The sequence below is a fragment of the Melozone crissalis genome, unplaced genomic scaffold, assembly GCF_028551555.1.
Source record: "Melozone crissalis strain CALT ecotype California unplaced genomic scaffold, PUWL_Pcris_2 ptg000042l_1, whole genome shotgun sequence".
NCBI lineage: Eukaryota > Metazoa > Chordata > Aves > Passeriformes > Passerellidae > Melozone > Melozone crissalis.
Window position 1 is genome coordinate 9,260,972 of NW_026535820.1, and position 22,747 is coordinate 9,283,718.

The 22,747-nt window shown below is 40.2% G+C and overlaps 1 protein-coding gene across 1 annotated transcript; it reads left to right on the forward strand.

Annotated features, from left to right (window-relative positions):
* The first annotated feature begins 722 nt into the window (after window positions 1-722).
* LOC128942648 (transmembrane protein 68-like) lies at window positions 723-21,289 on the forward strand. Its single transcript, XM_054285221.1, has 7 exons — window positions 723-808; window positions 4,401-4,731; window positions 7,096-7,260; window positions 12,630-12,823; window positions 14,984-15,044; window positions 16,865-17,004; window positions 19,006-21,289. The coding sequence occupies exons 2-7, from the start codon at window positions 4,404-4,406 to the stop codon at window positions 19,108-19,110; spliced, it is 993 nt and encodes a 330-aa protein (XP_054141196.1). The 5' UTR covers window positions 723-808; window positions 4,401-4,403; the 3' UTR covers window positions 19,111-21,289.
* Window positions 21,290-22,747: the final 1,458 nt, after the last annotated feature.

The window sequence follows — 22,747 nt, forward strand, 5'->3', positions numbered from 1 at the left end:
AAGGGGCGGATGGGAGGCATGCGGTGCTCAAGGCAGGAGGGTGAGCAGTGGGTGCCTGCTGCTGGGGGCTGTTTAATCTGGAGAAATGGAGACTCAGAAGTGACCTTATCACTCTCCACAACTCCCTGAAAGGAGGTTGCGGCCGGCTGGGGTGCGGCCTCTTTCCCCAGATAACCAGCGACTAGCATGAGAGGACACAGGCCCAAGCTGCACCAGAGGAGGTTTAGGTGGGACATGAGGAGGGAATTCTTCACAGATTGGGCATTGGAATGGGCTGCCCAGGGGGCGGTGGAGTCCCTGGCGGTGTTTAAGGAAAGGCTGGACATGGCGCTCAGTGCTGCGGGCCAGCTGTCAAGGCGGAGTACGGCCATGGGTTGGTCCCGATGACCTCGGCGGCCTCTCCCAGCCCAATCCCCCCAAGAATTCCGTGGTTCCGGGCTTCCGCCCGCGCCGCCAGGCGGCGCCCTCCGCCCGCGCCGCCCCGCCCCTCCCGCTCGCGGGGCCCGCGCGCCCCCTAGCGGCGCCCGCCCGGTGCCGCCGCGGCGGAAGCGGCGGGCGGTGCGTGCCGGACGCGGGTCCGGGCGGCTGCCGCGCCCCCGGCGGCGCGGAGTTCCCGCTGCCCTGCGCGCCCCCGCCGCCGCCGCCCCCGCTCCGCAGGGCGCCCGCTCGCCCCCGCCCCCCGCCGGGAGCCGCCCCGGCCCGGCCGCCCCGCGGGCACCCGGCCTCCGCGGGGGCGGCGGGCGGAGAGTAAAAGCCGGCCCCGGCAGGGACGCGGGGCCGGAGCCGGTCCCGCCGCCGCCAGGGCAAGGTGAGCGGGCGCTGCCGGGCGGGTGGAGGGGCCCGGCCCGGGCCTGACCCGCGGATGCCCGGGCGAGAGGCGGCTCGCCGTGGTGGCCTCTGTCACCGCCGAGCTCGGGGCCTTGCTTTAGTCACAGGGCTGCGGGCGGAGCGCGGTGGGAGCCGGGGGCGCTTGGCGGGGGCAGCCGGGCCGGGGCTGAATCCGTCTGGTCGGGAGAGCGAGCCCCGACCTCCCCCGGCCTCCCGCCCGCCGGCACCAGAGCCCGCCCTGTCCTTGGGCCAAAACAAGGGCTAAACCATTCTCTAGGCTCTCTCCTGTCGCAGGTGACTTGAGCAGGATTATCAGGGTCTTCTGCTACTTTTCGTTTGTTTTGAGGTTTTTTTGGTGTGCTTGTGGTGGCAGTGCTAATTCTGGTAGAAACGCCCTCCTTTGCCGTGTGTTTGTTTCTGCTGGCAGGGACGTGTCGTAGCTGCTGCTTCTCAGTGCCTTTCTAGTTTGGAAACACTGGGATGTCCTCCAGAGGTTTCACTTGCACATTGCATATGCATGCAGAAATGGTGCTGTGTGTCGTTTACAGCAGAGCAGGCTGCTGGCCATAGTCGCTCCTTCTGTCCTGATCTGTAGGGTCTCACTTATCCCAGCATCTGCCCCCTGCAGCCGAGGGCCTCCGTTGTAGTTTAGTTAAGGACTTTTCTGGGTCATGTGCAGAAGTCAGTGACGGGAATTGTGTGTTAGCCTTGTTTCCACATCATAACGCTTGAAGTGTAAGCATAAGTTGGTGTGCACTGTAATTAGTCAAACGAGAAATTGTGTCTTTGTGAACTAGTGAAAAAGGTAAGCTGCTACATTAGCAAGTTAGAACTTAAAAACGTGTATTTTGAACTGCTCAACAGCAAGTTGGAACAGAGAAGTGTTATCTGTTAGTGGTACATAAGAACTATGTTGAACCTGTGTTCAATGTGGAACTTCTGGGCTTTTTTGGATCATAATCTGCCTTCCCTTCTTCACTGCCATAGCACCCACATTGTGATGACCTTACTGCTGCTCTTAATGGATGTGGGAAGTAGAATTTTCACAGCAAAGGGACAGGAGGCAACATATACAAGGTGTGGTAAGGGCAACTCTAGCAAAGAAAAACATTTGCACCATGAAGGCATTCAAGCACTGGATTAGGGGCCTGAAGAAGCTGTGGGATCTCTATCCATGGAGATCCAGTCCAGAATACTACTGGACTGGATGTGTCATTGGACAACCTGATCTATCTGGCTAGTTAGGAAGAGGTTGTACAGTATAAATTTCAGTATAACTTATCCTGTGATGCTCCTCAAGATGAGGAAGCAGCCTTGTTCAGGGTAGATTTGATGACTGTTCCTGAGGGAAGGCAGTGCATTAGCTCTTACCTCTGTGGCTGATAGCACAGAAGATGTGAGATCTTATTTTCTATTGCAAGTTAGCACACAGATATGCAAGTAAACTTTAAAAACTGTGGTGATTGCATTTGAGGTATTGCATTGAGCATTACAGGCAAAAGGACATGTAATATTTTGCAAGACTGACATGTGTGAACAGGACTTTAAATTTACTTGATGGAGGATTTGGGGTTTGGGTAAAGCCATAAACAATTAAAAGTATAGTAAGTGAGAGAGTATAGCTATAAGTCTTCTTTTAAGCTACATAATCACCTCTCAGTTTTGAAAAAATACTTCTGTGCCATAATCCATACTCCATATTGTTCTCTAGGTGGTAGGTGGAGCCATTGGAGAAGTCCAGACATAACAATCTGATTAATATTGTGGTGTTGAATACTACTCCGAAATCTTGCTTGGTCGCACAAGTTGTGTTTCTTTCACTTGCTGTGGGTGTTTGCTGCCTGACAGGTTCTGTAGTTCAGCTCTGGCAACTGGAATGAAAAAGAGCTTTCTCTTGCTCTCCCACACACTTTCTCTCCCATCCTTTCCCCCTAATTCACACCCCAAAGGCAGGGGTGCATGAATTCAGTGAAGGACGTGTCACTGCTGCTGTGTGCTTATACTGGCTGGAGATAAATCAGCTGCCCATCACACTGTCCTCAGGAACATGCTGAGGAGCAAAATGTCGTAAGCCTGAATTAGTTTGGAACAGCCATGGATTGTGGGAGCAAAGATTAGCTTTCTTCTCATTAATAGGAGCTAGGTACCTTGAGTAATGTGGGTAGAGGCTGATTTCCAAAACCAAAGGGAAAGGGACATCCTTGCTCTGTCAGAATGTGAGAGAAAATTGAGGTAGGAAAATAAGTGAAATGAGTTCTACTCTAGCATGTGTTTCAATGTTCCTTAGCAAATGTGGAGTAAAATTGATCTGCTTTGTAACTTTGTTGTCACTGGTGTTCTGAAAGCAATATTATCTTCTGTATTTCAGTCTCTTGTTTCTTGCAAAACCAGAGCAAGAGTAAAAGAGTGCTAGACATACGTGTCTGTCTAGGCATAGGAGCTTTGCAGTCATACCTGCTGTAAGTCACGCTCTAATAAACAAAACACAGCAGCTTCAAGCTTAGATTAAGTTCATTCTTAGAAATGCTGTTCTTCCATTTCTCTCTACAAGCCTCTTTTGCAGTTGCAACATTTTTTCTTCTTGGTCCTGACTAGCAGAAGTTGGAATATTGATCAACCAGTTTTTTCTAGCCTAGAATAATTTTTGTACCCAGAGGTTTGCTGTTCAAGTATTCTAGTTAACATAGCCAAGCATTCAGGCTGTCCTGTGTTTATAAGGTGAAGTGAATAGCAAGTTGTCCCCTAAATTGTACAAAGCTAAGAAAACAAAAAAACGTGGCTCCAGAGTTACAGTAAGCCTGAAATTGCAGGCTTGACTTCTGTGGACTGGTAACTTTTTAGGAGCTGGTACTGGACTGGAGAGATTCTTATGAATAACCACAGTAAAACCAGAGCAGTTAAAATTCTAAAGAGGACTTTTTGTGAACTTTTTTCCCTTGTCCTTTCTGCTGCCTCTCAGTGTTGTGCTCTGGGTCTTGACCTGTCACTATCAGTAAATTTCCTTGTACAAGTTAAGGTCTCTCCAGGGCTGAGACTTTCTTATTTGAGAGAGTCTTCTTCCTGAGATGTCCTAGGCTTATAATGAGTGGAAGTGTTCAGTAGGTTTTCTTTAAAGCACTGGATTTGAGATTGTGCTGTTTCCTGTTGTTGTTAGTGCTTGAGAGAAGGTTTTATTTTATTGTAACAATAAATTAGACTAATCAATACAGCTATCTGAAATTCAAAAATTCAGTAATAATTGGTATTGGTAAGAGTATAAATGTTCTGGGTCTGTGCAAGTTGAACAGTTTTCAGTGAGATAAAATCCTAGCCTGAAATTAGGCAGTTGGCATCATCTTTCTCCATTAGGATTGTCAGCATTTCCAGTACCCAAAAGAAAAGGACTGTAATTGTCAAGTGAAAGTTTTGCTGTGTAAACTCTTATGTTTCTAATAGGTGCTGCTGGGATGTGGGGTAAATGGTATATGAATAAAATGCATAAGAGAGGTTTATTATATGATTAAACAGTGTAGACAGATCTATCTTTTTGAAAGATTTATTCATATAATTTTTTAAAATTTTATTTTAAACAGGAGATGACAGGTGGAAATGAATCCTGTACTGCAGGACTGACATCTATGTCCTACTTAACTTGCCTGACTTACATTCTGGAAGAATGGACTGGTGTGGAGGATATTGGAGATTATCTGAGTTATGCATTTTACATTTTATGGGTGCTGTTTCCACTTGTAGTAGTCTTTGTACTTCCAGGAGTTATTGTCATTCTCTTCTATGTTTCCATTCTCTGGCTTCATATTTATAAAAGGAAGAATGAAATAAAGGAAGCTTATTCCCATGATGTTTGGATAGGTGCAAGAGAAATGTTGGCAACCATATGGGATGGACATGGAAGAATATGGCATGGTAAGTGAGATCTGACCTTTCATTAAAACTTCTGAAGCTCTTATTCTTTGTTTAGTTTTCAAGATTATCAAAATAGCCTGATTGTTGCTGCTGGTGCATGCCAATTCAGGGTTTTTTTCTGTTTTATGAATGACTGTCAGTGGTGCTTGAGACAGAAATAAAAAAGACATTGAGACTTTTTTGAATGTAGGTTTTTTGTCTTATGCATTTATTCCTTTGCTGCTATAAAGTGACATCTCTGTTCTGGTTGAATATATGCACAATTTTTTTAAGTGCCTTTTTTTTCCATTTTATGCTTTTTATAACAATTCCTGGATTTCCTCATTTGAAGAAGACCTGAAATGTGTGTTGTGTTAAAAACTAGATCAATTAATTAATCGATTAATTAACCCTGTATCATTTCAGGGTTAATATGTGAAGACTGGAAGTTTAATGCCAGTTCCCTGATAGCTAGTATGTCAGCCAGCACATGTTAGCACAGTTTAATTGCACTTAACCAGTCCTACATGAAATGCCAAATGATGGCTAAAAGGAGCACTTAGTTCCTTCTTGAAATTAGCTTCAGAGCCTGACACTGTTACAGAACCCTGCTTTTTTCTTTATCTTTGTATTTTGGACTACTGCTTTCACTACTAGAATGTCAAAACTAAGGGCCTTGTTCTTTGTCCTTCTGCTATTATTTCTTTATGAAGACAGACTTAATAAATGATTTGGCTTTTCTCTGTAAGGAAATCACAAGTCTCTTTCAGAGTCATTCAGTCTAGATGCAGCTAAAGGAGAAAGAGATACTTAAGAACAATTTACATAAAGAATAAATCCTTCTTGAAAATCATCTCTATTTGTTCTCTAGTCAAAGAGAAGTGGGTTTTCAAGGCATTGATAACCAGATGGTGCAGCAGCTGTATCAGACAGGCTTTGTAAGACTAAGATGTAACTTTCAAATCTAAGAAAGTACACTACATCAAAATCAACAGCTACATCAAAGAGCTTAAAATGCTCACTTCACAATAAAAAGCTATTTACTTTTTTTTCACAAGAAAATTATTTTTTAAAACCTTGGCTCTTTTAATCCTTAGTAACTTTTTCTTTTCATAAGGTCTGACGTTTTATTTGTGCAAGAAGATTCTTATCCAGTCCCTCATTGAGAGCTGTGACTTTTTTCTGCCCTGCCAGCTGCTTCCCTCTTATCTATACACTTGTCTTGCTAAAGAATGAAATGTTTTCCAGTTATTTTTTCCCTCATTGATTCATCAGGATATCATAAGAAGAACTTTCCATCCTGAAATCTAACAGCATTAATAAAAAAAAAGAGGAGAAAAAAACAACAACCCTACAACCAAAAAGCCCCAAATGTGCTGATTGATACCTGTAACTTTACATGTATTATGCCAATTCCATGTGTGTTAGTCGGCTGGCATGGAGTACAGTAAGGATCCCTTGGGATGGGACAGATGATACACTTGCAATGTGTTGCAGCTCCACAGTAAAATAGAGAAGAGCCAAGAGTGCCTTCAGAATTAAATTAATGGAATAGGAATTGCAGGCCTGATTAACTTTGGAAGATGTGACAGAATTTGGTTGAGGGTGGTTTTTTTGGGGTGTTCTCTTTTTACTTGTTTTATTTTATTGTAAAAAAGATACTGTAACAGTACTACTGGGTGTTAACTGAGTATGTTCTAAACTGATGCATTTTGTGTTAATTAAATATATTCTGCCCTGTGACTTGAATAGAAATGTGAGGTCAGGAAGAAGCTTATGTATGTTTACGTATTTTTCAGCTAGACCTATATAGTCCCAAATAGCTTTTAGCATATAGTGATGGAAAGCTGGAACAGGTATAACTTGGAGAGAAGAAGCAAAGATAAGCTTCATATCCTGGAGTAAAAGGAGACATGAAAATGTGTGATATCATGTCAAATCTTCTAAAACAGTCACTGGCGGCAATAAACTTTGAAAGGTTAATAACACCTTGAAATAGTTGTTTCACCACTCCAGTCTGTATTTTGATTTCTTTTGAATGATTGATTCAGAGGACTTTGCAGCCTTGAAACAATGAACAGAAAAAATTAGGATAAATTATACAGTTTGAAATAGTGTGACTGGGTGTTTTGTTTTAGTGCTGGGTTTTTGTGTTTTTTCTCTTTCTCTAAGTGCGGTGCCTTAAATGAAACTTGTATTTTCTCTGAAGCAACTTGTATTTCCTGTAGATACTGCAAATTATTTCTTGACTTATTGTTGGTCACTTTGCTGTTATCACTTCTCAATCCATGCTGGTTTTAGTTTGCCAGCTTGCTGCAAAGTTAGTTTCTTTGTGATAAAATTGTATAAAAGTTTAACACCTGCTACATTTTTAACTCCTAACAGGTTATGAGCTTCATGGTGTCGAAAATATTCCTCAAGGACCAGGACTTGTTGTGTTTTATCATGGAGCTACTCCTGTGGACTATATCTATTTCACAGCTAGACTTCATATAATGAACAGGAGGCGCTGCTGCGTAGTAGCTGATCATTTTGTCTTTAGAGTACCAGGTAACACACTTCATTATAAACAAGCAGGTTTGGAATTATTTGAATTTTTTAATTGTGTAATTAATAAAAATTGTGTAGGAGCACAGCTTTCAGAACAGACATTCAGACAAATTTAGTGAAAGTTTTGGAACAGAGCATCTTCTTTACAAAGAAGAATGAGACTGGCCCATGCAAGGATGGGACATAGTCCTGTCTGGGCAACACTTTCCAATGACTCTAGGGTGTTTAGAAACAAAGAAAAGGAGATTGCAGAAAAGCAGTGTTCTCTGTATTAATCATTAGCAAAGATTTCAATAAAATGTTTCTTTTTCATTAATATAGGCAGAATGAGTGTTGTGAATTGATTAAGAATTAAACCTTTTGGAACAAATGCCCTATAAGTTAAGAATACTAGTCTGAAGAGACAGTGTATTTTCTTATTCCACCCAACTCTTTTCCAGTTGAGGATGGCAGGCAGTGGAACCTGTGCCCAGGAAGACTGTTCTGAGTAGAATATGTTTTGGAGGAAAGCTAGAGAGGTGTTCAACATGTTTGTGTGAAACATGAGGAGAAGCAGATAGAAAATGAAAAATATGTTGAGGGCAAGATTTTGGCTGGATAGCCTGTTGAAATGCACTGACAATTGGTGAAATTAATTATGTGAGGGGTATTTTTGTTGTCTGTGTGGAATGCAGTAGTACCCACTTTCTTTCCCAAGTTTGATTTTTGATTAAAGGCCTGTCAATTCGCAAATGTTACAAGGAGAATCCTGTAGTGTACTGGTGATTTTAGTAGAACCAACTCATATAAGAAAATTGTCTTTTTGTTGGTTATGTTGGTTAGATTTATTTCAGCCTTAGTTCCTGAAAAGAGCTTTTTCATACTGATTACAGTATTGCTTTGCCTCTACAACTGCTTTTGCCAACAGATTCATTTGTCAATGGCCATCAAATCTTTTGCATACAGATGACTAATATAACCTACTTCATGATGCAGATTTGGCTCTGTATTGTATCTTTATAGGCACAGATGTTTATCAAATGGGGCATTATATTTTGCTACTTTTCTGCTTTAAAATCAGGCTCTGAGTGGGAGTATACTTATGAGTCCCCCAAATATCATTCAGTAGCATTGCAGAAACACCTTGCTGAATGGCTGATCTTGAAGAACTGGTTTTAGTGGTACAACATCTAGCCAACAGCTACAGGCATTCCTCAGGGATTCATACTGAGACCACTGCTGTGTAGTGTTTTTATAGTACCCCTGGATGAGGGCCTGGAGCATGCACAGGAAATTCACTGATGATACCAAACCAGGGGTTCTGCTGATATACTGGGCATTAAAGCTTCTTCTCAGAATGACTTCATAGAATTCAAGTGGCAGAAATATTATGAAGTTCAACAAAAGCAAATGTAGAGCTGTGCAGCTGGGATGAGCAATTCTGTGCAACAGTACTCTGGATAAAAGGAGACTTTGCAGGAAAGGACTTAAGATTCTAGTGGACAACAAGCTGAATGTGAGTTGGCAGTGTGCCCTTACAGCAAAAAAGATGAACTGCATGGTGAACTTTTTGTAGCATGAATGTAGCCACCAGTTTGGGTGAAGAAATTTTTTTCCCTTGGCATGGCACCTGTGCAAGCACATCCCGTGACGTGATGTTCAGTTTGGGACTCCCTGGTAGAGAGTACACTGACACACTGGAGCATGTTCAGTGGATTTTAGGGGTCTGGAACACACAAAGTGTACCAAAAGAGGTTGAGAGAACTGGATTTGTTTGGTGTTTACCAGATACGGGTGTGGAAAGATGCTGTTGCTGTCTTCAGTGACTTAGTGGGAGGGTGGGGAGAAGAGGGAGTCAGACTCTTCTTACAGGTGCACAGCGATAGATTGAGAAGTAACAGAGACATGTTGCAACACAAGAAATTTTGATTAGACATGTGGAAAGGTATTTTACCACGAGAGTGATCAGACACCTGAAGAGATTGCTTAGGCAATTTGGGGAATCTCCATCCTTGCAGACTTTCAAAACTCTGCTGGGTGAGGCTCTGAATAGCCTGATCTAGTAGAACCCGCTTTGAGTGGGAGGCTGGACTAGATGACCTCCACAACTTCCTTCTAATCTACATAATTCTCTGGTTCTGTGAAGGAATTAAGGCTGTTCAAGGAGACAAGTCCAAAGACCCCAGAAAATGTTGTGGATTGTTTTAAAATAAGCACAGTAATCTATGACTGACAGCTTAGGCAGATGCTGCTTCCTTTGTGAATCAAACCAGAAAGACTGCATAATTTTATCCTAATACTGAGGCTGTCTGATCTTGATTAAGTGTTCAGATTAAATTGGATGCCTTTTCAGAAGATGTTTTAACCAAAAGTTATTATGCTCGATGCAGGGGAAATGGGACAGGGTGATGGTGCATTTGGGGAGTCTGTTTAGACACACACGTGTGTTTAGACACAGACGTGTCAAAATCGTGTCAGTATTAAGTATGCTTTTCTTACATTTTGGAGGAGAAGGATATAAAATACAGTCATGTAAATTCTTTTTTCCCTCTTTTATAACTAGAGGTTTGCCACAGGGAAAAAACAAACGAAATATTCCTGCTTTCTGTTGCCTTTAGACTCTTAGCTGTGTAGTGCTTGGAAAACTATTGACTTCTCTAAGTTTAGGAGAAAGCCTTTTCCCAATGCATTCCGAGAGGACTGAGATTTCACTTGTGTTGTTCTCCATCATCCTCTGCTGTAGTATGGGCCATTTTTGCTTCCTGAAGTCATCTAGGAGCCCTCTTTAAAAGGTTGCCTGCTAGTTTATGTAACTAAGACAGTCCCTTTCCTGTAATGTTGCAGAGGAAAGGAGCTTTGGCTTCTTGTCTGTTACATGCAGAAGGTGTCGCAAAGTATCTTGTGGACTAGATGCTCTGCACCTATATATGTGTGAATTATCTACAACTATGGAAGGTTGGATTCAGTGGTCTAAATGGTTCCTCACTGTTGGGATCCTAAAGGAAAATGGGAAAACAATGACATCCTTGCTATCTTGCTATCCGGTAGCTGACAGCCCTGATATTACAGTCACTGGGGCCAAGATAGAAAAGTGTACATAGTGCACAAGTTGAGAGCAGTATTACATGCCTTACTGGGTGCTCTACAAAGGGTTTTCAAACATTTCTGCCAATACAGTCTTGTGGTAAATAGGAGAAGAGTATGTTGGGCAAAGGGCAGAGTTCGGGTGGAATAAAATTAAGTTTGAACTTCTTGGTGTCTGGAAGAAAATGTTCTGCATGGCTGAAAAATTGTGTTTAGATAATTTAGAGAGTTGTTTTGTTATTTAAAATGGAAAAACAGATTCTTGGTTCCTTTCATGCAGTGCTACCTGGTACTACCCCAGTGTTTCTTTTAACTTTGTGGTGACCTTTGCCTTGGATACAGGTACACTGGCTGTCCTTTCTGGGCCATTGTGTCAGATTGCATCTCTCAGCTCCTTTAAGGGAGCCAGGTTCTTCTTTGGTACTGAAGCAGAGGTATCAATAGTAATGTGTGATCTGCTGGCAAGGCTGTGAAGCACTGCTCAGAATATAAAGTTGATACTAATCAAAGGGGGATATACAGCTGAGAAATTTTCTCTGAGGACTTAAAACCTCCCTGGATGACTATTCTTTAGTACATTTTTTTGTCTGTATTCTGACAATATTCTGTTCTTTTTTTTACTGATAAATGAACTGGACAAACTCATGGTGTTTGCTTTGTCACACACACTCTTCCGCCTTACCCCTTCCTCAGTGTATCCAATGCAGAAACAGTGTTGTCACAGTCCTTGCTTCCTTGGAGTGTCTTTTCCTGTTCATCTCAACCATTTGAATTACTGTTTTGTCTGTCTCCTGAGCTCACTGACAGAAAGGACTTGGAGACTGGCAGCTTTTTGCCACCAGGTACATTCCAGAGAGCTTTAATTAGTTTGGGAATGTCAAGCATTGTAAAAATCAGCTATTAAAAATCCCCCCAAAAAAGCACCTGAAAGAAATGACTTTCAATTCCAGGTGTTCTTCCATGCAAATGCTTTTGGATGAAGACTGAGTGTCATCAGCAGTGTGTGAGGCAGGCACAGCAAAATATGAGACAGGTGTAATGCCGCTTGTGTTCTGTGGCCATGTGTATGGACAGATCCTAATTGGGTATGGAGATGAGTTGGGAGAATTATACTCACTCTAGTTAAAAAGACTAGAGATCAGAGTTTAGTTAAGAATAAACTAATGATGTATTGCTTCATGCTTTTCTTCCCAAGCCCTTAGTTTATGCAGGCTCTAAGAGAAGATGGACCTCTGTCTTCTTAACTTTCTTTGGGCTCTCCTTTAGCATGTGTGTGTATATAGCAAATGTGTGTTTATAGTCACAGCTGTTAATTTGTTATTAAGAGAACTGACTAGATCAGTTCTTTGTCCTTGTCTATGGCTGAGAAGGTTGTTTGCTTCAGTGGGAAATTTCAAGGAAGAGAAATTATGTTTCCCTACTGCCCAGTCATCCAAAGTTACCGTTTTGGTATGCACTACTCATAAATACTGTATTAAGTTTAAAATCTATTGAACCAACCAAACAGGACTTATTTCCTGCAAACAGAGGTCTGTGGTACCTATGTCCTTTAAAAACAGGCTAGTTGTCTAAATTGATCAGATGTGTTCCTGTTGATGATTGTAGCAAATTTTTGATGTTCTACTGTTTCTTGAAGGGTACAATCCGAATGGCATGTCGAATTCAAGGTGATATGAGGAGTTTATGTAACATTAGGTAAAAGACTTCAGTTACAATATTAAGAGAAGGTGAGTGTACCCAGTTGAGGCTTACCAGGTGCTTCTCTGTATGAAATGCCATCTAGGTACTCACAGACTGAACCAGAGTCAATTGCTGCAGTGATCCATAATGCAGAGAATGATGCATTTTCTTTCTCATTCTCGTCCTTATGCACTACTGTTCTTTGCTGAAGTTCACAAAACAGAACCACAACTTTCCTAGTTTGCTTCTTGTTGCTCTCTGTTTGGACTGTGCTGTGTTTGAACAGTGGAGCTTGGGCAAGGAGCCAGTGCCCTTCAGTCAAACAACTCCTTTGACGGGACATGTGAAAGATATCACAGAGTGCTTGACAGTTCTTTTTCAGTGTAGTCCTGACTGTGGCATAGCACCTGACTTTACTATGGCAAAAAGCCACTGAAACCTCTAAATCTTCAACTTTGCAGACCAAAATATGTAAGTTAGACTTAATGCTTCAGTCCCTCTTGGGGACTGTGGGCCACAGCTTATCAGACAATTAAATTTTAGCCATAGTGTTCTGTGCTGGGGATCTGTACTCCCTGGTAGTATGAATTAATGCTTTTGGAATTAATGTTATCTTACCCCTGCAGGTTTCAGAATACTACTTGATGTATTTGGAGTTATACATGGACCAAAAGAAGCTTGTGTCAGGACTCTGGAGCAGGGCCATCTGTTGGCCATTGCCCCAGGAGGACTTCGGGAAGCTCTCTTCAGCGATGAGACGTACAATATTTTGTGGAGCGATCGGAAGGGCTTTGCTCAGGTGGCCATTGATGCAAAAGTGGTAAGAATGACACGTAATGGAAGAGAAGCAAAGAAAGCTAAGCTGTTAGTACTTTCTTCCAGAGAAAGCTGTTTTGGTTATCATGTATTTGATGTTAGATTTCTGACTGTCATGAGTATGGTCTACTTGCTCTAACAGCTAGATTTCCTGACTCTTTTTGTTGCTTTTGATAGATAAGAAGGCTTATGAGTCAGCTAAGCATAGTGTGGTTAGGAAATCCAGAGTTCAAAAGAACAAGAGATGAAATACAAGATGGTTTCTCCTTATAAGCATGTGATGTTTTATACATAGCTGGTTAGTATTGTGATGGCCTAGCCCTCCCTGACCAGCATGGTTGGGAAACAACCCTCTATATCAGAGTCACAGAATGTGCTGAGTTGGGAGGGACCATCAGGATTATAGAGTCCAACTCCATGTTTCTGTTTGTTCTGTCACTGAAGCGTGGTGTGACCCAGCAGGGTGTAGGTTCACTGACACTTTGTGTACTGTATTGGCATTTTATGGTAGTGGAGATATCCAGGGCTAGTCACTGGTGTGAACTCTTCAGTTCTAATGTACAGCATTGGGCCTGGTCAGCAGGCAGGTAGTTATTCATGGGGGACCAAATGCTGAGGCACGACAGTGTGTGAGATATATTTGAATTGTAACTATTTTAGTAATCATTTCAGAATCCCTCCTGTTCTAGATTTGTACTTGGAAGATGTGTGCATATGTCCATAGGTCTGCATATACCTAATTTAAAAGCAAGTCTCACACCAGGAGTTTTATATTTAGCTACTGTCAAAGACAGACTAGTTCAATCTGTGGATTTTACACAGAAATAGAATACTTTAAGACCTAAGTGTGCATCACTTTTCTCACAAGGAAAATAACATTGTTTAAGCAGGTATTTTCAACAGGTTTAGATTTTACTAATGTATTACAATAGCATGTGAAAGGCTATGCTTGAGATTCAGCTGTGATTGTGCTAGTTGCATTTATTTAATTGGATGTGTGTTGGTTCCCTTTATGCACTCACAAGGTGTGTAGCTTCATCCCCCTAAAAAAAAAACCCTGAGAGATGCAGTAAAATAGAAAGTGTCAGGGACAGGCTGAAAGTGGGAAAAGCATCTTTATTTAGATTAAAGATGAACTTTTAAGTCACTTTGAATCATAAGCAGAACTCCTCATGAAAAGAAGAATTTATCTGAAATATCAGAAAAATTTGTCTAAAACTGGGACCTTCAATGTGTTGAAGTTGTCTTATTTCAGCAGATTTTTTGCCAGAATTTCTGTCATATAAACAAAAATTTCTACTTCTATGTCGAAAGTAAGATGTTCCAAATAAGATTGTTCAAGAATAAAGACATTTGTATGCATTCAGTTTAGGTAACTACACTTCCTTTTATTCTCTGTAATTATTTACAGACCTTTTTTCCCTCTCAAAAAACCCCAAACTTGATGCATGTCTGGAAAGTTACATGTGCTAGCTCATCCTCATTGCTTGTCTTTAAAAAGTTAAAAGAATTTGAGTTCATGAAAATCTCATAAAGAGTTCTGTATTTCTGATGATGCTGTGTGTAGTGGGGACATACTATAAAATGCTATTGAAAAACTTTATATAATAGCTAACCCTCTCACAGTTCTTATAAATCTTGACAGCTGTTTGCAATTTTAAAAACAGCAATAAAAACTTGAAATATTCAACACCATTCCAAGTACTCATCATCAGAAATAAGTCATGGACATGTATTGAATATGACGCATCAAGTGTGAAGCAATACCATCAGCATAGCAGAGAGGAATCAGACAAGTTTAGTGTCCCAATCCTGTGAATCCTTCCCTTTGAGCATAACTACAAATTAAGTAAGAGGTTTAAGCACTTAAGTCACAACTGTGCAAACACTGCTAGATGGGGGGAGGGACACCTGAAAGCTCCATTGGTAATGAAATTCTGGACTGTTCTTACAGACTTGCTGAAAAAGTGACTCACTGGAATCTTGTATTCTTCAGTTTGAAACCTCATGGCAGAAGGTCACAGAAGAACTTCAGAATACCTGGTTTACCCTCTATATATCCTTGTCTGAGAAACACTTCTGAAATTAATTTGCCTTTTAATTGAGGTAGAAATTTTTTAGATAGTGCTATCTTAAATTCTTAATTATTTTTTTTCCCTCCTAGCCCATCATTCCTATGTTTACACAAAATGTTCGAGAAGGCTTTAGGACATTAGGAGGAATAAGTAAGATATTTTCTATTTTTCTGTAGTTTATTTTTCCATGTATGTTTAGCCTATCTGTAGAAATAATCCTCATATAAGCTTGAGATTTAACACGACCTTGTTTCTTGATGTTTGCTCTCTGGTAGAGTTCAGAGATTTTATTAGGATTTAATATTTGTATGCATTAGATGTGATATTGGCTCATCTAGGTTACTTTCCACATAAGTGTTCTTTCGCACAAGCAGTAGAAGAAAGAAAAAAGGAGCTAGAAAAAGGCAGGAAGATTTAAGGCACTTTTTTCTCTGCTTATATCTGTATGGCCAACTCTAGGTTTCCTGCTGTCTGTTAAGAAGCGAAGCAAACAGGTTGGCAACTGACACATTATTCCTGTTTTCCTAAAGCTTTGTGCTTACACCTCTTCCTGTACTCAAAGTTTGAATGTTTTGAACTACATTTGATCTGTAGTTGCTTTTCTGTTCTGCACTAGACCTGTGGTTCCTCACAAAACCTTGCATTTGGCAGCTCTTCTTCCTTATCTCTGTGGAACTTGCAGCCAGAAAATGAATAGGTGGGTCTTTTGTCTGAGGGGTCCATCTCTGGGATGATTAGATGCCCACATCTCTGCTCATTTGCTAGTGTTAAACTCCCTCTTTTTTATATCTCTTAGTTACTGTCTAGCAGAGGGGCCTGAACAAGTCTCCACACCACATGTTCTGCCTCAAGTATGGCATTGTCACCTTCATCAGAATGCTGCAGGGCAGCACAGTTCTGTTTCTCTCCCCCTCCGTTTAAGAGGAGAAATATATTGCGTGGAGAAAGCCAAGGCATCAGATGCAGAAGCTGGAATAATTCACACATTTGTCATGTTGTACAAAAATCAACAGCAATTAATTGTTGCTGTGTTCAGGAGAATCCCAGACAGAGCAAATTGAAGCCAAAATCATTTGTGCTCCTTGCATTCTACAACAGAGTTGTTAGAGGAGTCCAGTTTCTTGGTCACTGGAGGTGTTACTCCAGTTTCAGTAGTTTTGTCTTTGTTTTTATAGGTTGTGTACAGAAAATTCCACATCTTGATCAGCAAGGAGTTTCTTATGCCAGCATGCCAGTTAATGGAGTTCCTTGTCTGAAATTGAGAATTATAATATTAGTGCTTATTTTTCAAAGAATCTCTTCTGGGTACATTTGGGATGTACCCAGACATGTGGAGAACAATGTGTCCTCTTAGAGCTGTTTGAAATACCTGTTTTTTCTCTCTTTTTGTTGTTTAACTGCAACCAGTGTGTGATCTGAAAGAGCAATTCAGTATGTTAGCATGACTGACTTTTAGGCAGATAAGGCTATTTCTGATCCTGTAGACCTCAATGGGACTGAACATGCAGTTTTCCAATACTAGTTTCTAATTCTAACCTGTCAAATGAGCTGAACCTGTAAGTATATTGTGTAAGATTCTCTCCCTCTCCAGAGAGGCAGCTATTGAATTTCTCTCCTCTTCTTTCTTCTCGTTTCAGCTACTCTTTGGAGGAAAGATTTCACACCAAGTTAGAGTAGAAATAAGTATGAGATAAGCATTAATGCAGCTTTTAGGAAATGAAAGTCAAGGTAGGATAGCACTTGAGATGCCACATTATTTGAGAGTTTGGATTGGGAGCTAGATTACTTTGCAAGCCAGTTTCAATGTTAAGACATAGTGGGGACAAAAAACTTTACAGAATAATCCCAGTCTCTCTCTCTCTCTCTCTCTCTCTTTCTCTTTCTCTTTTCCTTCCTTTACCCTTCCCCACTCCACTTCTCCCTTCCCCACCTTTCCTTCTCCTATTTTCAACCACATTTTTTCACATTAGAAATACTTAGGTCGCTATATGAGCGTATTAGATTGCCAATAGTTCCTCTGTACGGGGGGTTTCCTGTCAAGCTTCGTACATTTATTGGAGAACCCATTCCATATGAACCAAATATGACTGCTGAGGAGCTAGCTACAAAGGTAAGAGAGATATCTATATATGTAAATTTAAAATACTGAATGTTCTGATAAAAAACACTGCAATAGTCTTGTCAAGAGATTTCTGTCTAGAAGCCAGTTATAGAAACTGGTGGAATCATGGTAAGTTTTGTACTTGCCTAACTCTGAATGTCATTCTTAAATACTATATTTTTTATTACTGCAACTTGCAGATGTTCTAGGTCTTATAAAGTTAATTGCACCCTATATTTGCTTTGAGAAACAACTTGCTTTAAAGACTGAAGAAGTTTGGTCAGACAAGACAGTTCTCAGTTGATAGAGAGAAGCACTTCACCCAAGAGGAAGCGGGTGTTCTGCTTCCTGGTGTTTTCATAAAGATACTCAGGAAGCCTTTCAAACATAGCAAATCTATGTTCACAAACTGTTGGAATTACATACAATAAAAGAAAAAAATATATAATTTCACTGCTTTGTCTAGTGTGTTTCTATTTTGTCCAGCTTCAAGCCCAGCAATTTAACTTCTAAATGTTCCTCTTAATTCAGATTTACATGCCTTATAGAAAGGATCTTCAGGTCTTCATGTTTGTTCAGTTTATTAATAGATTTCACAGTGCAAAGACATAAACCAGTTAAGTGGTAGAGCAGTGAGATGGAGTGGGCTGAAACAGGTATTTTTGAAAACTCCACAGATGGTCACTTAAAATATTCTAAAAATTTCATTTGAGAGAGAGACTTTTCTTGACCATGCAGGTGTCAGTTCAGTTGTCTCTTTGTCTGTTTATCCTATGATTAGATCTCTGCAAAAATACTCTTAAAATGTTTGTCTGCAGTATGTTAGGCCCTGGTTATGGAACACTGATTGTTTCTTTTGTGGGGTCACTCTGACAGGACTTCAGAACTAGCTTTCAGCAGAGAATGTGTTTAAGTTACTTTCAGACATGCATTGACATCTTACATTTATGCCAACCATCACTATTTTCTGACTTAAGTTCAGATTCTGCTAAATAAAGCCCCAAGAATGTGAATTCCCTAGAATCCTATTTAGTTAGAGTGATTTTGAAGTTGTACCTCATGTTTCAGGCTATGGCACAGTATGCATTTTCCCATTATGTAGAGCAAAACATAAACTTCAAATTTTTAACCTAATACAAATTTTAGATCTGTACAATCACTTAGGACCAGATGTATGAAGTCCTTGTCCCAGGACATATCAGTTGATCACTTACTTCATATAAACAGTGGGAGCTTGTACCAACAAACAATATTCTACTAATATCTGCCCTTGCTGACCGCTGGTTTACAGAGGCAAATCTCTGTTGTTTGGTTTCTGGCAGAATTCCCTAGCCTGTGCTTGTCTAGGAACTGTGTCCTCACCCACCTTTTGCATGTTGCCCTGCTTTTACATGTTCCCTATATAGCTTTTATATAATAAGAGTAACTGCCATGACTCCTTGGCCTGTTTGTTTTTTGAGTGAAAGTGAAGGCTGCTGTCACATGCAGCTAAGGGGCCTGAGCATGTGTCACAGGACCAGACCCTTCAGGGGCCTTGGGGCCAGAGGGCATTACTTTGTACGAGTCAAATGTGCTGAGACACAATGGTGTTTCCAGTGCTGCTTCTGAGCAGGTGTAGAATCAAAGGTGGTGCCCATTGGAAGAGTGTTATTGATGCAAATCTGGGCATAGGCAGGAGTTTGAGTTGCAGTACATCATGCAGATGTTTAACATGCTTTATAGACCTAAGTCTCTTCATGAATTTACTCTATTGTCATTTGACTTTTGTGTATCACTAATACAGCTTGTGAACACAGCTATCACGCATAACAGATACTAGTTTGTTGGTCTGTTTCTTGACAGTGTTGCCACAATCACATCCTCTGGGCTTAAATATGGAAGAACAGTGTTTTGAATTTGCAATATATCTGTCATATTTGAAAGGATTAAAAAGAGCCTAGAAACTGTGCTATTATATGAGCAGTATGAAAATGAGGTTTTCTGACCAAAACCTTTTTTCTTTCCCTACAGACAAAAGCAGCAGTCCAAGCTCTCATAGACAAACACCAGAAAATACCAGGAAATATATTTAGGGCTTTAATGGAACGATTTCAAACACAAAAGAAAGAAGATTAAGGTCTTCTGAGCTTAAGCTTCTATAACTACTATTTAGTTATAATATTCTTAAAGTCACATTTGTAAATTATTCATAATTCTAACAATAGGTTTTAAATACTGTCCTAATGATACTGCTGTATAATTTAAGATAGAAGTCCCTTGGCCTTGCCCTTTCCCCTGTCCAGTATCAAGCTCAGGAACCCAAACTTCAAATCATTCATAATGGAACAAACTTTAATTTTTGATAAATGCATTCCTACCTTGGAAGTGTCTGGGTTGTTGATCCGGGTTTGTTTTTGGGTTTTTTTTCAAATAATACTGCAAGCCTTTATGTATATGGTCTGTCATCCTTTTGGTCTGTCACTGTCTCCCATCCCCACCATGATGGATCTCTAACCTGAATGTCAAACCCTCTGCAGACCTGGAGTCTTACTGTCTTGACCCTCATCAATGTGAGGAGGTTTTGTGGGCTAGATTAATGCCATACAACACATATGAAAACTGTCCTGAAATTGTTACTCTCACACTGCTGGGAAATAGTCCACCACTTCTGGCCTGCAGAACCTCTAGTAATGCCTGCAAAACCTGTGTTGCAAAGTGTTTCATTTTGCTGGGTGAGCTCAGAAAAGGTTCAGAGGAGTGAAAATTGATTAGAGAACTATAGTGATCAAGGAGGTTTGTTATGGAAACCAGAAACCACTCCGATGCTGTGAATGAGAACCCTACAACACAACTGCAATTCCAAGCCAAGGCATATTGGATATGCGCCCTTGAGAAGAGACTTGTCCCATTTATTTCTCAGTGAATCTACATATTCTCTGTTAAAACAATGAGCCAAGCATTCAAACATCAAGAAGTAGAAATGAGAATACTGTTTAGTAATTTAAGCTCAAAAATCTTTGTTTTGATGGAAAGAGAAAATTGTTACAACACTGTAAAAGCAGTAGATTTTTTGAAAAACAGAATTGACATTCCCAAATACCCTTAAGATTTAGTATGTGAATAAACTATTAAATATATTCTTCAAACAGTTATTTATATAAGTTAAATAATGAATGAGAGGGAAGTTCTGTATATTTTCCTTAAGTGAAAACAATTGAATCAACAGGAGAGAGATGCAAGATTGGGCTTTTGTGCACTTAATAAGTTATATTTTTTTCTTAGATAAAGCCTATGGTTTTATTGTCCGTATAGGAAATACATGAAATATTTCTTCTAGTTTCCAGGAATTTTGATCTACAGTTCATAAATTAATATCTGGGAATTTTTAGTTCTGGGATGAGTACAGATTCCTTCAGAAAAAAAGAGGGTTTTGCTGTATGATGTGGTTGCCTTTCAATGTTGGTGGGGTGTGACCTTTTCTTAAAGCAAAATATACCCACTCCCAAAAAGATACCCAGCAAATAACCAACATTTGAAGGAGCAGTTGTATTTGATATAGTAGTCATTCCTATCACCATTTAAGCACATACTTTGCTTTATGCTCTTTTAAATGTGTAAATTAGTGACATTGCATAACTGCATGTGGGTGATGCCCTGTGTTAGAAAAATATCACTTAATGGGGAATTGTCTATCAAATGTGTTTCACAGGAAGCAAAAGGCTTACATTATGATGTTATCTTATACCAAAAACATTTTACGTGGTGTTAAAATTTTTAAAGCTTTGGGAAGAATCACGTTATGTAAAAGCAAATGCCCATTCTGAAGTTTAAGTGACCTGGGTTTTACTTGAAGGCAAGATTGCATTCCCTTTAATTTATTGTACTGTGTTTCAAAAATACTGTTAAGACAGCATGTCATGAAAAAGGATAGTGCTAAATTGTGCATTGAAGTATAACTTAAGTATGATCTTTTGTTTACTGTCCATCTTGAGGAAAATGTACATCAGTCTGTGTTATGAACATCTCAAAGCTGAACGTATTTTGTGTTGAGGTTGCATGTATGTAAAAGAGAACTCAATCTAAAAGGTTCTGTTAGACATGGACAGACATTGTTATCAGAGATTTTTTAAAATTTATTTTATTAAGTATGTGGGCTATTTGCTGCAGTTTTGTCCCCTTATGTATTGAAAGATCAGTATAAAAAAATGAAGGGCAGTATTGATATTCTATAAGTGTTCATATTTGTATAGGCCTTTCATATTTATTTCTATATATTAAAAATATATAGAAGACACCTTTTGAATAAAATTGACAACTGGAACAGACTTCTGAAGTTTTGTGTTGTGTTTGAACTAAATGGAATGGATATATGGCCGGTCCTGCTGAACCTTGAGTGGTTTTGAGCAGCTACATACCCCTGAGATTCCCTTCTTGCCTTGCAGTGACTGAATAGGGATGGAACGAACAAAACCCCATAAGGAGTGAAAGGAAAAATAATTCAGACGACAGTGAAATAAAGGAAAAAAGTCACATAAACAATGAGATCTGAGTTTTAATAATTGCAGTCTGTGCTGCAGAGGGCCTTTACAAGTGCTGCAGTACCACTTTAGTTAAAAGTTACGCAACAGAAAATAGGCTATAAATACTGACTAGTAAAGTTTATTTGTAGATATTTGGGGTGTGAATGACTGCCTACTTAGTTTTACTGAAAAACAGGCAGATGTGGATGGATACTCTCACAAGTAAGGTTATAGACCTGGCGTCCTTTTAGCTGATTTGGTTTACTGTGCATCAAGCAGAAGTATTCAAAGGGAGTTTTAGCAGGGTTAGACTAAACCACTGATTGTCTGGTTGGCCTTTAGATACACTGAAGACATTGCATGTTTTGCCATGTGGGCAGCATAAGCAGGATATGCATTTTTAGGTTGTTTGGAAATAGACCAAGTGCTGTACTGACAGGTCTTCATCATTATCTCTGAACAAGACCCAAATCTCCTACTGGCCAATTTACTGTCCTGTTGTGTAATAGCAGAGCTCAGTCTGAACATCTATTATTAGGATGCTTTCACATGAAATTAATCTCTGCAAATGCAAGGTAGAGCAGTTAATCAGCACTGTCAACAAAACTGTGTGGCTCATCCAGTGTAGGGTTTGCTGTACAAGTATAGCATTATGTTGCTTCATCCTATTATTCTGTGGAGAAGATATGGCTATGATGACAGTGTGTTAGCTCTACAGTGCTTAATCCCTATTAAGCCCATCATGGATGCTAGGATGCTTTTCTTGGTGTTATTTTGGCATCAAAAAATTGCCGTACCAAAAGTAAATGTAGGAGTGCGCGGAATTGCTACACGAGCATAGTCGTACTGAAAATGCATGTTAAGTAAGATAACTCTCCAAAACGTGTCGGCTAAAACTTCAAGAGATAATCTGATGACACTTCCCTGTTTTCTTCACTTTTTTTTTTTTGAGCTCAGGACTAGTCAAAAGAAATTATGGTCTCAAAATTATGAAGGTGAGCAGAAGGCTGAAGTATCTCGTAAGAAGGCAGGCTGAGAGTGTTGGGGTTGTTCAGCCTGAGAAGGCTCCAAAGGGGCATTGGAGCACCTTCCAGTACCTGAAGAGTGGTACAAGAAAGCTGGAGAGGGACTTTGGACGAGGCCATGTAATGACAGGACAAGGGAGGGATGCCTTTAAACCAGCGAGAGTAGGTTTAGATTAGATATTAAGGAGAAATTCTTTACTGTGGGAGTGGTGAGGCACTGGAACAGGT

Coding starts and splice junctions, on each gene's coding strand:
- LOC128942648 (XM_054285221.1), top strand. CDS start 4,404: ATGACAGGTGGAAATGAATCCTGTACTGCAGGACTGACATCTATGTCC. Junction 12,824..14,983: donor TGGCCATTGATGCAAAAGTG/GTAAGAATGACA, acceptor TTTCCCTCCTAG/CCCATCATTCCTATGTTTAC. Junction 15,045..16,864: donor TAGGACATTAGGAGGAATAA/GTAAGATATTTT, acceptor TTTTCACATTAG/AAATACTTAGGTCGCTATAT.